Here is a 17,657-nt window from a genome sequence, read left to right as displayed (position 1 = left end):
TTAAATAATATTCAATTTATTACCATCTGATTGAAGTTCCATCATTCTATCAGATAATACAAGAGCATATGCCTGAGTATTTGCTGGTACAGCTGTATTAAATGTTGCTCTAATTTGTACTTGTATTGTTGATGATTTTATTCTTTCTGATTGTTTGCTAATATCAAAAACAAAGAGTGGGTATAAATCTCTATAGTCAGAAGGTATTATATTGCTGTTTGCGTTTAATTCATTAATTCCATAAAATTTTTCTTTAAACACAGATGCTTCTCTATAAATTCTTGAAATTTGCTGATTTGGAAATGACAAATTATAATCAACAGCAGGATATCTGTCATTATTATTAAGCATAATGTACATATTTTTCAAGTCATAATGATCAAATATTGAAGCATTAGCAGTTTGGTCACCAGTACTTGTTTGAAATCCGACAATAATGTATCTTGGATTTTCAGGAGATGTCTTTACGGCCAATTACCAATTAAATGAAGTAGATTGTTGAACAGTTGTATTATCACACCGACACATTCGAAAACTTACTGGAATTGTCACTTTTTTTCAATTTCCCCATAAAGTTTAAACTTTTCTACATCTGCTGGGATCAAATTTGGCATAAACAATGATATTTTATTAAGATTAACTTTTCCTGCAGCTACAGCAGCAAGCCTAAAAATTGCACTATCATCACTTTGTCTTACAAGAGTTATTGTATGTTTAAGCCCATAAATAACTTTGTCGTAATCATCACAGAATCCAAAAATGTGCCTTAATGGTACGCAAAATGAAAATGTTCCTTTTGCAGTTGGTTTCTGAACTATGTATGCTTGTCTTGTTGCAAACCCTATGTTATCAGTAAGTACTGTTGTTGATTTATTATCTTTACATCACAATTGATTTAATCCTTGAGCTAATTAAAAGTCATTTGCATAATTAAGCATTCCTAACATTGTAGTTGCTTGACCTGGATAATAAACAGCTTCTATCTCTTGGTTTGATAATTGGTATGTTGTTCGACTAAATAATTGCATAAGACTATTATTTGTAAGCGCCACTGCATCTGTATTAGCATAAGCTGTTCCATCAGCTTTAACAAGTGATCCTTCAAATAAGAGATATGCTTTAGATAGAAGTGTGAACAAATCTTGTTGCTCAATGTTGATTCTTATTTCTCCAGGACTATTTAGATTTGTGCCATTAATTGGTTTATATTCATGTTCTTCATATCTTTCAATTCCATTATCTATAATTGGCATTTCTGTAAAATTAAATACTTCAGAAGTCGTCATTTTATTTTTTTATATACAATACAAAATTTTTTTTTTGATTGACAATTCTTAAAAACGATATAAAAATTTTACGAAAACTAAATTTATGCAAGTTAAATCTACGCAAGTCGAAGTCCTTGTCTTTGTTTGACCATATCTTGTATTCTTATAGCATTTTTATTTGATACTTTTTTTACTGATCTTATTGCAGACCCCATCATCATTTTATTTATATTTTTTGGTATTTCAGACCTATTATTAATAAGATCATTAGATGCTTCCAAATTTGAAAGAATTTCTTTATTTTTTTCACTAATAAAAGGTTGTGAAACTATTTTTGAAGATGCTTTATCAATTAGTTGATTATTGTATAATCCTTTTTCAACTGTAGCATTTCTAGCAGCTTCTATCGCTGATTTTGAAAGTTCTTTTCCTGCTGATTTAGCAGCAGTTATTGCATTTTTTCCTAAATCAGTAGCAGCCATCTTCTTCAACATAGCTGATGACACTTGTTACATTTGACGCTTTTATTCGTTTAAATAAATCTCTTATGCTTTCGAATATACCACTTCCTCCAACAACATGTTTCTTTATATATCTCTTATTATTAACAATTAACATTTTTATGTACTATATATTTTTTTTTACACACTGATATATATTAGAAATTATTTTGTATTGCTTTATACTGTGAACTATCTATTATACCTTGTCTTAATAATTCATCACAAATTGCAACAGCTTCATTTCTTGCTCCAGTGTTACCTGCTCTACATGCAGCTATACATAAATTAAGCTTATCAACTAATGCATCAGGGTCGCTAGGAAGAATTATAGTTTGTATTTATGTTCTTATTCCATTTCCTTTTGATTCACGCTTCCTATTTTCTTTTATGTCTCTCCAAATAGGGGCTATTATTTCTCTGTATTTTCCACTAGAAGACGACTTTGGTTTGTATGGGTTTTCAGAAGTAATTGCATCTGTCTGTATTAATATATTTCTATATTTTTCAAGATCATCTTCACTATATACTCCTTTATTAGGATTAAACTTTACTATTAACTCCCAAAGACCAGGAGTACCATAATATGTTTCATCATCAATAGTTATATTATTATCATTAATATGTATTGGTTTTTTTCCAATATAAAATATATCATCTTTAGAATGTATTCCAAATATAGTATCTGTAGATTTTTTACTATTAGCATACATTCTTAGATAATCTGTTGCAGTTTTTCCTATTCTCATACCTTTATATTCTTCATGAGATGGTAAAAGTATTTTAGTTTCAGTCATCAATATCTCTCTTTTTGCTTCAGGATAAGAATTTAAAAAAGTGAGTGCGAATTTATCAGCTTGATCTTGCAATTTAGATATGTTTTCTTTTATCCCATCTTGACTATCAATTAATGGCTTGTACAATTTTTCTAATCCTAACTGTAAATTAGTTTCACCCATCTTTTCATTTAAAGTATTCTGATGTATTCTTTTTTTAATCTCTAAGAATTCTTTAAAAATTTTGTCTCTTTTTTCAATATCTTCAATTTCTAGAAATGACATTTTGCTTTTTTTATAAATAATTATATAAAAAACACAAAGTAAAATCGTTTTTATGTTTTGACGTTAAAATTTTTACTAAATCTGCTTTTGAGTATATTAATTACTTCATCTCTTCCTTGTTTAATTATTGATTCTTTAGTTTGTTCATTAATTAATTCTTTTGAATTTGTTCTAATTTGCTCAAGCATGGCTTTAAATTTTTCAAGTTCACTAAGTATTAGTTTAAATTCATTGTCATCATACTTCCATCTACTAAAGCTTTAGAAATATAGTCACTTATTGTATTTAGTTTTGAATCAGCAAGTACTTTAATCATGCTTTTCTGTTTTTAAATTTAATTTTTTATTAACTTGCCCTCCTATTAATGATAAAACACCTGCTCCTAATGCTGCACCTTCACATGCAATAGCTACTGGTGCTGCAATTATTGTTGCTAAAAATCCAATTCCAATAATTCCAAGTACCATAGTGCTTGCTAGTAATGAATTATCAATTGCTGAAATTTATTTTACAGCTCTATGATACTTTTTACTTAACATATTTCTCTTTTCTCTCTCACTCTCTATTTCATTTTGAATCTCACTAATTGTGTTTAGGCGATATATATGTGCACTAACAATCTTATTTTCTTCATCAGGTGCAATTGCAAGGTTTGGATATATTTTATTGAAATTTTTATCATTTTCAGCATTTTGTATATCTGAATAAATATTATTACATAGCTTTTTGCAATTAAACTCCATTTTAATAAGTAAAAATAATTTTTTTTTAAATAATTTTTTAAAAAAATATTTACAATAAATTCACACAACATAAACTATCCCCTTTTTTAATCAATATATCAGAATCAGAATTATTAACAACATTTATTATAATATCATCAACAGTCTCTGATATTACAGAGTTTTGTAAGCTTAACATTTTTAATTTAAGTTCTTCCTTTAATGAAACTAACACAACACCTTCATTAACTACTACACCAAACTTTTATTAACACTGGAGGATGCTCTAAATCTTTGTGTACTTTAGAATTAAGAAGTATTTTTGGAATTTCATTTGGTATTTTTCTTATAAATTTATGTACTGACATTTTTTTTAATAATCTTTATAAAAATTATTTTTTATAAAAAATTATAAAAAATTTTAAGAAATCATAAAAGTATATTCAAAAATGGAATATTAGCAAATGGTGAATTTGGCCCTAATAATAAACCTGATCCTGTTGATGTATATCCATTTCCATTACGTAAGTACAATCCATCACCTATAGAGCCACCTTTACTCCATGGTCTCAAATATAAACCATTTCCTGCAGCAGTCATTTTAATTCCTTTTCCTTTTTTTTTTAAGTACACAATACCCCTTCCAGTAATTTTATCAACCATAGCTGATCCAGCTGCCGAACCTACTCCTGTTAATAAACCTGTTGTAAGAGCTAGAGCAACGCTTGATAATAAAAATCTTCCAACTGTACCAAGGAAAGGTAATAGTGCTCCAAGAAATCCACCCTCTATTTTAGAATTGTGAATGAGTTGCGCTTTACTTTAATTAATTATCACACCAGTACCATTTTCATATGCTTTCGTAATTTTATTCAATTGCCTTTTTGTTACAGCTAATACATGACCACCATTAAGATCTGAATGGGCTAATTTAATATGACCACCATTAAGATCTGAATGGGCTCCATAGCCATCTTCATCAATTGCTTTTTTAATTTTTTCCAATTGTCCCTCTGAAATATTTACTTTAATATTAGTATATTTACTCATTTTTATATGTAAGTAAAATAATTTTTTAAAAAATTATTTTACAACTTATTTACTTCTCTTATATGAAATCTAATAGTTACTTCTTCTCCTCGTAAATCCAAAAGATTTCCATCTTGATCAAGCGATCTATTTTCCATTCTTGATATTTTTTTTAGTATTAATGGTGAATAAGTTACGTAATGAGGCTTTTCAATAATTTTATATCTAGGTTCTACAGCTGGAAAAAATGAATATATAACGTTACTAGTTACTCCATTTAAATACGATGATGCTATTATATCACTTGTTACTAGTATACTATTAACACTTAATATTTTTACTATATCAGTTGATATATAGTATCCTGCTGAATGTATTCCACTGTTGAAACAAAAAATAGTTCTAATTGAACTTGGAGTTGTAAAATCAACTTTATAACTAGCTGCAATAGTTAAAGATGATCTTAATGTATTATCATTTGCTCCAATTGTAATATTTGGAACTGTTGAACTTGCATCACCATTTCCTATCATAATCGATTGTATATAATTATTTATATTGTCAATTTCATAACATCCAACTGGAATGTTTATATACTTCCAAGTTGATCCATTATTTGCGCTATATTTAAAATTGTTGTTTGAAGAATTAATATTAGGAAAACTGTAAAATGTATCTATAATAATTAGAGCCATTTCATATTCATTTTTTATTATCAAGCTCGATTGTAGGAGAAAAATTAGTTCCTAATATACTGCTATTTCCGCTCACTAATAAACATGTCATTTTTGTTTTTATATAGAAGATATTTAAAAAATTTTTTTTTTCATCAATTTGGTATATAAAAACAATTTAATCCATTTCTATATTTTCCATAACCTTTTTTATAAAATTGATCTATAATAACAAATCCATGAGGCTCTAACCAAGCTTTATTACATAAATCTTTAAACTCAAATTGGCATATCATTTGAAACACGATCATTGTAAATTTGATTTAAATTCTTTGGATCTTGCTCAAATAAGCAAATAAAATTTGTATTTTCTGTTATAGTTCACCTAGGTATCTCAAAATAACTTTGTGCAAGATAGAAACAATCGACATTACTATGTCTTCCTCTTGAATAATATTTTTCACACTTATTTTCATTTGTTAATTGTAAATCATCAAATATCATTAAATTATTCTTGTTAATATCAAGATCCTCAGGATTTGGTACATCATCAGCTGTTTCAAAAAACTTACACTCAATATCTGCTTTATCTTTCAAATTTTTTGAAACTTCTTCAATTATAAGCGCAGTGCTTGCATCTAATTTTTCTATTTGGTCTTGTAGATCAAATATTTCAGCAACAATTTCTTTTGGCAATTTTTTTTCAAAAGATTGCTTTATTATTTTGTATTCTGGTTGAAAAAGAGATTTTCCAAAAACTTGTAAATTATTATAGTCTAACCAGGTCTCAAAAGTAAATTCATTAATAAAGTAGTTTTTCCACAACCCAAATTTCCAACAATAATTCCAACAATAATTAGGAAAAAACTTACTATTATTTCTCTTATTGTTATTCGCTTTACATAAGTAATCTTTAATATCAATAGGCATTTTATATATATATATATAAGATTTTTTTCTTAAATATATAAAAAAATGTACTGCGTTAAATGTAGAAACAAAACAAATACACTAAACTTGCAAAATGTTGTGAGTAAAAACAATAGAAATATGCAACATGGAACTTGCGCTATTTGCAGAAAGTTAAAAACTCAATTTGTATCATCAAAAAAAGGAGGAGATTTAGTGAGTTTGTTTAATTCAGCAACACGTAAAATAAAACTACCATGGTCGAAGTTTCCAGGTGAAATGCATTTACCTGGAATAAACTTTGCAGGTCCTGAACGATTAACTTCTACTGACGCATATAAAGAATGGAGTAAACCTATAGATAGAGTTGATAATGCAGCTTACTATCACGATCTTGCTTATAAATACTTCAATGATACTGCAAAAAGAAATTTAGCTGATAAAATTATGATCGAAGAAATGGATTCTATAAAAAATCCAACAACACGTGAAAGAATTAAACGAGGTATTATAAAACCTATTATATCATCTAAAGCAAAGTTTGGTTTGGGTGTTGAAACTACTCAAAAAAACTACAAACGATCAGTAAAAAAGAAAAGGGTAAAGACCTAATTCTTATGGATCTGAAATGGACTGACAAACTTGCAAACGAACTTCATAGACCAGTTGCAAAACATTTCAGAAAAAGAAAAGTGATTGTAAATGGAATTGATGAAATATGGGCTGCTGATTTAATTGACCTGAAATCTTTTTCCAAATTCAATGACGGTATAAAATACTTATTAATGGTAATAGATGTTTTTTCTAAGTATGGATGGATTGCTCCAATGAAGAGTAAAACTGGAGTTGATGTTGCTAATGCTTTAAATAAAATCTTCCAAGAAAGAAAGTGTCAAAAAATATGGGTAGATAAAGGCTTAGAATTTTATAATAAGTATGTTAAAGCTCTAGGTGTTGAGTTATACTCGACTAAAAATGAAGAAAAAAGTTGTGTAGTTGAACGTTGGAATAGAACAATGAAAGATAAAATGTTTAAGTACTTTTCAGCTAATTCTACTAAAAAATATATCAACGTTTTAGATGAAATGGTAAATAAATACAACAACACAAAGCATTCCTCAATTAAAATGACACCAGTTGAAGCTAGCAATAAAAAGAATGAAAATATTGTTTGGTTAAATCTAAATGGAAATGTACGATCAGAGTCTGTAAGACCAAAGTTTTCAATTGGTGATAGAATTAGGATAACTAAAAAGAAAGGAACGTTTGAAAAAGGATACACACCGAGATGGACTGAAGAAGTTTTTACAGTGTCACAAGTTCAGTTCAAAGAAATGCAAAAAAAGGAACAAAATATATTTAGGATTGAAAAAGTTATTCATAAACTTAAAAACAAGTCATTAGTAAAGTGGTATGGGTATCCTGATTCGTTCAACTCATGGGTTGATAATAAAGAATTGATAAGTTTGATTTAATAGGAGTAATTTACTATTACGCTTAAGCTAAATTTCTTTTATGCTTAAGGTCTCAATGACCTACTTCTTATGGGTCTGAAAGACCTAATGCAAAGTAGATTTCACTTGAAAAATTCTTCGAATTTACAAAATTACAATAGCTCAGAGTTTGTAAGAGAGTTTGTAACCATAATATATTAATATATTATGGTTGATATATATATTATTTTAGCTCAGTTGAAATGATTGAAATATGATATGAGAATATGGATAGGTATATGGTTGAAATATGATATGAGAATATGGATAGGTATATGGTTGAAATATGATATAAGAATATGGATAGATATATGGTTGAAATATGATATGAGAATATGGATAGGTATATGGTTGAAATATGATATAAGAATATGGATAGGTATATGGTTGAAATATGATATGAGAATATGGATAGGTATATGGTTGAAATATGATATGAGAATATGGATAGGTATATGGTTAAAAATGTGCTGGAACGCCCTTTTTATACTACTGTAGTGATTGATAACATTGGATAAAGTATTAGTGTACTAGCTATACTATTTTAAACAGATGTTCAGTGTGCAGGTAATTAAGAGAAGAAACAGTATAACTGTCTTATTATTAAATAATTTTTTTTTATTTAAATTTAAATTTGTTTTGTTTTAGAAACCAGCAGAAATCATGACACAATTATACGTATTTTGTTATTATTAGAGTTTTTGATGCGGTTTCTTGTTTTATATTTAGTTTACATTTAGTTTATACGGTTTAGTTTGATTATTTGTTTTATATTATAACTAACTTTGCATACTTAAGTACAAATATCCATTTTAACTTGAATTAAGTTTGATTTATATGGTTATTAGAAAAATAATTTGTTTTATATTTAGTTTCTACTTAGTTCAATTTATATGGTTTATTCAAGTCACTCGTTTTATTATATTCACTTTATACTTAAACTATTATATAGGTTTTAGTAAAATTATTCTTTTAGTATTTAGTTTTTATTTAGCTTAAACCAGTACGGTTTACAGCAAATATTCGTTATACATTTAATTTATATTTTATTTAGGTTGTATGGTTTAGTGATGTTATTCATTCTCTTTTTAGTTCATATTTACTTTTTACACAATTTACTATTTACACGGATTATAGTTCGTTTTAATTTTGTTTAAGTGTTTACGGTATGGTGCAGCTATTTTATATTCAGCGCATATATATATTTAAATTTAATTTACATGATTTATTGTAAGTATTCGTTTTATATTCAATTTGTTTTATACGGTCTAGTGGAAATATTCCTTTTTTATGCTTAATTTCTGTTTAGTTTTACTTAATTAATACTATGCACTCTTACTCTTTAGTTAAATATTAGTTTATGCTTAATTTGAACAGTCTGTAGTAAACTCTATACATGAGGTGAGTAGGTTTTACAGTTTCAACCAAAACTTTCTACTTACCAGAAAAAATCAACAGAACATTTTAGTAATAATCTGTATTAATAAATGGATAAATTAGGCAGAAAAATTAGAAATCTGATTAATAATCTGATTATGAATCTGATTAAAAAACTGATTATGAATCTGATTAATAATCTGATAATTAATCTGATTGGATGCCAGGAATAACAACTATAAGTAGTTTCACTGTTCAATTTATTATCGGTGAGAGTAACCGTCATAATTTTATCAACAAATTTTGCAAAAAACAGTACAATTATAACTGATTGCCATGGTTGTGGTAAGGGCAATGTGATAAACCAAATAACATAATATTAAAAAATTCCTCAATTTGTTAGACATAAAACACAACAACAAGCAGCAGTATTATAAAACAAACAACGAAAACAAACACATTTAAATAAGGAAAATTACAAGCAGAAATACTCAAAGAAAGAGTATAAAAATATATCCGCATTAAATAAATTTGTAAATTATGTAGTATAATACCAGATTCTAGTCAGAAAATGGGTATGATGTTGACCTTTAAAAGGATTCAATACTGTGGTATGTGACATTTCAAATGTTTTAATACTCATTCCTAGAAACTCCCGTCAGGATATCATCCCCAAAATAAGCTATTTTGAAGAAATCTTTATCGCTTTTGAACAGCCTCCCTAATTTACTTCCGTTTTCAAATGATGGATCCACCTTCTTTTCATTTTTTTGACATGCTGAAACATGAACCATCAAAACTTATGCATACCAATTTTCTTTTTCTATTAAGTATCAGTTATTAACTTTGAGGATAATAGATAAAAAAATATATGAGAACCCAATGTGCTTGCATTACCACAGCATCCAATAACAGTGCAAATTGTCATTTTAAAGTTTGATTAAAAATTTGCAATTCAATAAAAAACTTGATGTATATAACTTTTGTGCTCTTTTTTATACAGTTTATACCTTGCATAAGATCCAGACAGCTTACTTTTAATTAACGCAATAATTTTCATATTTTGGCAATAATTCAAGACAGACAGTGATTTAAATTGTCAAATCATCATAGAGTGCTTTTATAGAACATTTTGTATTGGCATTTCTCAATTCATGTCATATTTTTAAAGCATATCATATTAAAACCTGTCTCTTACCAGTTAAAAAAGTATCGGAAGAATAGTTTCAACATTAAAAACTCAATTTTGAAAATGGACCAAATGTGCTCAATTTTGAAAATGGACTAATGTGCTACTTTTATATTTTCACCCAAATTATTGCAATTTTGTTACTTTGAAAACTTCAAAAATTTAAAAACCGTAATAATTTTATAAACCATAATTATTTTACAAAATAAAGTCGATATAAAATGTTTTACATATTTTTATATAAAAATCTTGATAAAAAGTTATACCTACAATTGTTTAAAACAAATTGCGCTACTCACATATCAAAGCCATATATATTATTTTATTTTTAATTGTACCACAAAAATTTTTCGGAATTTAGTAAAAAATTATACAAGTAAATATGATTTGATGATTGTGGCAGAAAAAATAATACGATATCTTTATATCTAAAAAATTTTTTGATGACGCCATATACCAAAACTGTTATGAATTTAACACGCATGAAATAAATTATCAAGTTTGCAGATTACAGCTAACATTATACAGACTCAGAGAACCAAAAAAAAAAGGGGACAGCGAGCTTCAACTAAAACAACAAATTTAATTTTATTGGTATGCATTTATTATTTAGTTTCAATCTAAAAATTTAGCCCAAACATTTTTTAAACATTTTTTAAAATATGAACACAACTTGTCTTGGCACTTGTTAAGATCCTTTTAAAAAACAAAAAACAAAAAACATTTAGTTGATTGCTTGCAATGTTTTTTTTTTACTACATTTACCAGTCAAATCGCAACAAATGCACAGCAAGCCTGTACAAGTACCCATGGTTTAAAATAATAGATACAACTTTTTGATGCATACCTCTTTATCTTAAACAAGCAAAATTGATAAAAAAAACCAGACTTTAATACAAAATTAATTACAAAAAAATAAAAAAAATTTTTTATTCATTTTAAAGCCAGCTTTGTCTAATTTATAAAAAAAAAATAATTTAAAAATCAGCATTAAATAACAAAAAGCAAAAATATCATAAATGTCAAAATACAACAACACGGTGTTGTATGAGCAGGTGAAACTAAGCAATAAACCCTGATCAACCCAATGCGTCATTTTTGAACATTTTTTGTGTTTGCTATTCATTTTTTTATTATTTATTTTTATGATGACCATTACACAACAATAGTTAGAAACAGCAAATTTTTAGCTTTTTTAATTCTTTTTTTTTGTTACTTTAGCAAATTTTATTCCTTTCTCTCAATTTTGCAATTTAAAAACTTTTTTCATCTCATAAAATCTACATAAAATGATATTAAAGCCAAAAAACACTGCATTAAATCAGGTTTTAAATTCTTTGAACAAAGTAACAACTTACCAATTTCTACAAAATGTCGAGGTAGACTTCTTATATCATTTGCTGGTCTTTCTTTTACAATACAAACCTAATTAATAAATTTAAATTTTTTTTAACTTGATATTATAAAAATAATTTGTTAGATTAAACTTGTATTATTGCAGCTAACAATTTTTACAAAAGGGGTAAAGAATTTTGTCGTACCTTTAATTATTTTATCTGCTTTGTATAAGTATTTTTTATAGTCAAGTATTCATTTAAACAATGTAAAAAAAAACTTACTTTAATTGAATTTCCCCATGCCACAAAAAAACAAGTGTTATCTTTCCAATATAAATTACAATGAAATAATTCATCACGTGCACTGAAAAGTTTAAATAAATCATTTCTGGTTTTCAAATATGGTTTAGACAATTTTAACAAATTTTGCAACAAATGCAGAAATTTTAAGTATTATAATAACAGTGATTTTAAAGTTATACAACAAAGTTTTTTTTGTGATAATCAAAATGATAACCCTATAACCTTGGATAATTATGCAATATTCTTGATGACAAATGAACTTAACTTGCAATTATATTTTAATTCTATTTAAACTTTTGGATACAAACTTATTTTTTATAATATAGATTTAGTGTTGCTGGAAGCAAAGCAGTCTACATTTTTTTAAATAGGGCATATGCTTTAAGAAAACACATTGACTGCAGCATCAGACAGATTAACTGTCAATGCCAATTCAACAGCTGTTACTACTAAAGATATTAAAGTGCAAACTAAAATACCTCATTTATTTGACAACTACTGCAATGCAAGCCTGGCTGCAACAGTGTCAACACAGTCAGTTGCCATGCAGCTAGATAATTATTTAAACAGTCTGCAACTAATGTTTGTAATTCTCTTTCTCTAAATGTTTAGAATTTAGGATCAACCATAATAAGATAACTTAAATAGATTTTTATGCAGTTGTCATGAGTGTCTTGTCAGTTCCCGCATCCAGTGCTTCAGTGGTAAAAGTGTTTTCACAAGGGGGTCTTATTATGAATTTACATCACACTAGAATGTTGGATCAGATGCTGTCAAATCTCATATTTTTCAAACGTAATACTTGACTTTGTTTTATAATTCAACTATTTTGAGATGTTTTAACTGTATAACTACAATTAGCTACCAAAACTGTTAATAATAATAAATTTCATTAAAAGTTGGTGTAACGTTTTGTTTATGTTTATAATATGCTTTTATATTAAGAATTTTATGTTAAGTTACGGAAGTTGAAAATTTTTTGATGTGCATATTTCATTCATTAAAAGTATTTAATTTAATATTACTTCTAAACAATTGTGCTATTAACGTGATTTGACTTGGACTTGAAAAAATGTTGATGGGACTTGACTTGTGACTTTGTGTCTTGGGTCAATTTGTGACTTGTTAGTTGGAGACTCAACTACAACACCGGCAGTAAACAATTTTGTTTGGGTTAAAATTTACCAGTCACTACAAACCTTGAGCTGTCAAAAAATTGTGCCTCAGAAATCACATGAAAAAGAACTTTATCCATCAAGAAAAACTTTTAAACTGCTGTTGTAAAAAAAAAGATTCATTAATTTTAAAAACTTTCACCATATAAAAAGAGCTTTTTTTTGGCATGAAGCCAGCATGCCTTATAGTAAGCTTTAATTATATTAAGAGTAGTCTTGCATTGCCACATCCATGTAATGCATGATAGAACTATGATAGAACTTGTTATAACAGTTAGCAAGTTATCATTAAAATAAGAAAAATCAAAATTGTCAGAGAGTAAGTTTAAGACTCAAAATAATATATTGAGATGTTAAAATATGAGATTACTCAATTTATAGACTTAAATACCTAACAGATAAAAAAAAAAAGGTATTTTGGTGAACAATTTTGTGAGACACAAATCTTGTTCACAACCTCTAGCAGAATGTGATAGTGATATAGATCAAATAATATTCAAATGTCAGAGTTAACTAACCTAGCTTCTGCCTTGAAAAGCACACACTACAATGCAGCAGGACATATGGGAGGCTGTACTGCATAAATGTTACCAGTAGCATGTGATCATTGAAATCCATATCAAAACATGACCTGAGCATATTGGTAGAATATATATATACGGTAACATACTGCTAGATTTAATTAAATTTCATGTACATTTTATGTTTTATTAGCTTAGGACAAACTACTAAAGCATATGTAAATGTACAACTTTTTGCACAAAATTTGTTAACATTAGTAATCCTAGCACGTTTTAACACGTTTTTCTTTAGATTTTGTACATTGTAAACGTTGTATTTCAATGGCCTCACAAATTTTTCTTGTGAAGTTGTTTGAAATAACAGAAAGCGTTTTAGGGATGTCCCAGTTTATTTTACCATTACAATGTTGTGAATGTTCTACTATTCCAGATGTTTCCCAGTTGGCTTTTGTAACATTATTTTTATGCTCTTGAATTCGTGTAGAAATCTTTTTTCTTGTTTCACCAATATAACATGTGGCATGCACATGTGGCATGTGCAATTAAGTTGGTCCACTTCTGGATGACGGATTCGGAGGCAGTTTAGACTTGTTTCAGCAAAGTATATTGATCAAGGGATTACCAAAACGGAAGACTTTTAGCACCAACTTTACAAAAATCTCTTCTAAGAACAAGCCTTAATTTTGGGACCCATGGTAAAACAACAAAACTTTTGGTATCAGTTTTTTGAGAACAAGATGAATTTGTGGAGTATTTATAATTTTTAGCAATTTCTGAATACTGTTTATATGAATGTTCATTTTCAGTAAAAATCTTAATAAAAAAATTAATTTCATCTGGAATGTTATGCTCTAAACAAATTTTGTATGCTCGAGCTAAAAAATCTTTAAAAATACCAACTGCAATATTCAGTGAAATAGATGATTTCGGTTTTATAAGTACGTTTGTAGTTGCATCTTTACGGTGTATAAAAACTCATATTTGTGAAGGCAGTGATTGGTTGAAATACAAATATCTTAAAAATTTAATTGGTGTTGAGCATTTTCGTATTCACATGTATATTGGATAGATTTATCTTGTGAATTAAAAGTGTTAAAAAGAATTTGTGTCATCAATATTAGTAAATCGAGCATGGCTTTCATCAACGTAACGTTTATAAGTTTTTGGTGCAATATTGACGTTTAAGCCTGTTGAATAGCATTAGATTCAATATGTTGTAGATATGCTTCTGACATGACGACCATTATGGATAGACCTATTGGACCAGAGTTTTTTTAAATATATATTTTGTCTTCCCATAAAAAATAACACTCACTAACACATAGAGCAATTATTTTATGAATGTCTACTAAAGATAATTTAGTTCGTTGTATTAGATCATATCTATCTTTGCTTAGCATATTGATAATTGTAATAGTTGCTCTATCAAGTGGCACTGATGGGTATAAATTAATAACATTAAATGGCACTTGAACTTCGTCATTAATAAACCATTCTTTCGCAGTTGATACAAACAAAGATAAATTTTTAACATGGCATTCATTTTTATTTAAAGTTGGTTGTATGATCTCAACAAGATGTTGCAAAAGTTTATGAGGTGGCATGCCGATTGTCAAAACTATTATTCCCATTAGTTAACCTTTTTCACTTTTATGTGCTTTAATACAACTGTACAAACGGGACGGAATTGCATCTAAAGTATATATTTTATCATATGTTTTTTTATCTAATTTTTTATCTTTTTTTAATTTACTAAGGGTATGTTGAATAAGATTTAGGAACTTCTGAGTTGGATTAACTGCAGATATTGCACAATTGCCAAGTTGTTCTTTTATTTTTTGTATTGCTGATTCTGAATTTAAAATGGCAAACTCATTACCTTTATCAAATGGATATAATTTTATGTTGATTAAATTTTTGAGTTCATTGATAGCTAGACGTTGATTTTTAGAAATATTACTATCAATTTTCACTCTTAAATATTTGGTTAATGTTTTGCTGACATTCTGTCTTAAAATTCTTTTTACGCTCACATTTTTTTCTATATTTAAGAAGAAAATTTATTCTTACTTCTCCGCATTATTACTTCTTATCATCAAAATATACTAGTAATTTTTTTATTGTTATTACTGCAATTATTATTACTACATTTTTGTTTGTTTAATTTTTCCTTTTGTTATTATTACCTGAGAATTATGATTTTTTTTTAACTATTTATTTTCTATATTTTCTATATTTAAAAAGCTTTAATCGCATTTTGTTGTGATAATGATAACTCTAAACTTGAAAACAATGAATGGATTATTTTAGAAAAATTACTACAATTTTTAAAAATGTTTAATATAACAAACTTATTAAGAGAGCGTGAAGCAATTGCATTTATAATTCCAACAAGTTATAAAAACCATGCTGATTCAAGCTAAAAAGTCTCCCTTGTTTTTAGGATAGGGACTTTAAAAGAATATAACACAGATCATCCAGGTCATATTTTAAAAATCTGGAAATTCGTTTGGATAAAATATATGGAAGATATTTTCCCTTATTTTCTTTTTAATTTTGCTTTTAGCTGTGTTGTTTTTAATTTTTTGTTTCAAACTTTTAATTTTTCCATGAGCGATGATTGAATAAGCTTAAAAAATAAATATATTACAAAAATATATACCTATACTAATATTTATGGAAAATGTTTTGGATATTGGGAAAAACTAAAAGTTAAATAAAATATCTGGAATTCCGGAAATATCTGGGAATAGATAATCCCTGATGTAAAAAATCAGAGAATAAAAGATATAAAAAATATCTCAATGACAAAAATCTCATTTTAGCCACATCTTTAGATCCAAGTTATAAAAATAATTTTTTTTTCCAAATGAAGAAACATATAGTAATTTACAAAACATTATTAAATGATTTGTTGATTGCTCAAAAAGTCTTTAACAAAAAGATCATATGGAATTTTAATTTGATGTCAGTTTTTCATCAAGTAGGGGAGAGTTGCCTTAATTGGAACACATTTATGAATTAATATTTATTAACCAAAGATGGCTTAACTTTGAAAACATTTATGATTTGATTAATACAAACAGACAACCCTACTATAATTTTAAACATAACTTGACCTAATTGATTGCACTGTTATTGGAAATAAAAATTTGTTTTTGCAAGGATACCATTTTGTTCCAATCAAGGCAACTGGTTCCCTAAATTGGAACACTTTGGTTCTTTAATCAGAACAGGTTGTATATTATTAAAAAAACACAGTAAAATCAACAAAAATTGATTAAAAATGATTTTACACTGAAAATTTAAACAGTTCATTTAAAACTTATAATAGGATTTATATTAACCGGACAAACTGAAAATCTACAAAGACAAAACTGTATAAAAGCTTAAAAAAAAAACTGTTATGATGTTCTCTTAACTTATTGATTAAGACTAAACAAAGTATTATTTTTAAGGTTTATGGTTGTTACTAAGTATTTTTAAATTGCGCATAAACTATTTCTAGGATCCTTTGATTTTATTACTGATTAAAAAAAAACTTTATAGTTCCAACCAAGGAAACTTTAGACTATTTTGTTATATCACTACAATTTCATGCATGCAGCAACTTATATGATAAGCTTATATTGTCGTTTTGCATTTTAAATCCCATCGAATTAAACCCAAAAAACCGTAAAACCTACAGCAGTATAGTTTACTCAGCGCAATCAATATAGTATAAACACAAAATTAGATCACCGCAAAAAAATGATGCAAAAAAACTTTAAATCAATAATAAACATGCATTTTTTGAGGAATAACTTTCAAAATGTGTTAAAACAAAGAAAATAAGGTATTTCACTAAAAAAATGCAAAATATAGCCATAATTCTTTTTTTTTTTCAAAAATAAATGCAAGTGTTCCAATTAAGGTGCTGTTCCGATTATGGCAACTCTCCCCTACAATAAATATAGATTTCGATTTTTCAAAATGCTGAAACAAAATTTTGAACATTTTATTATAAATAAAAACACTTCAATCAAAAACGCATCAATATCTGAAGTTCTGCAAGAAACAGAAAGCAAACATATCAAATTACAAAGTGAAGTTTCAATGT

The 17,657-nt window shown here is 27.1% G+C and overlaps 1 protein-coding gene across 2 annotated transcripts in view; it reads right to left on the bottom strand.

The window, feature by feature from the left end:
• The window catches only part of LOC101238687 (vacuolar protein sorting-associated protein 41 homolog), a 130,957-nt gene that overhangs the window by 90,982 nt on the left and 22,318 nt on the right, over nt 1–17,657 (bottom strand). For both annotated transcript variants that reach the window (XM_065809179.1, XM_065809178.1), the window contains 2 exons: nt 11,842–11,923; nt 11,581–11,647 (listed from right to left, as the gene is read on the bottom strand). In XM_065809179.1, the coding sequence (XP_065665251.1) occupies nt 11,581–11,647; nt 11,842–11,923 (149 nt within the window). The remainder of the gene's footprint in view (nt 1–11,580; nt 11,648–11,841; nt 11,924–17,657) is intronic.

Source organism: Hydra vulgaris, chromosome 11 (genome assembly GCF_038396675.1).
Source record: "Hydra vulgaris chromosome 11, alternate assembly HydraT2T_AEP".
Lineage (NCBI taxonomy): Eukaryota > Metazoa > Cnidaria > Hydrozoa > Anthoathecata > Hydridae > Hydra > Hydra vulgaris.
Note: the sequence above shows the minus strand (reverse complement) of the source record. Positions and strands in the feature narration are given on the sequence as shown.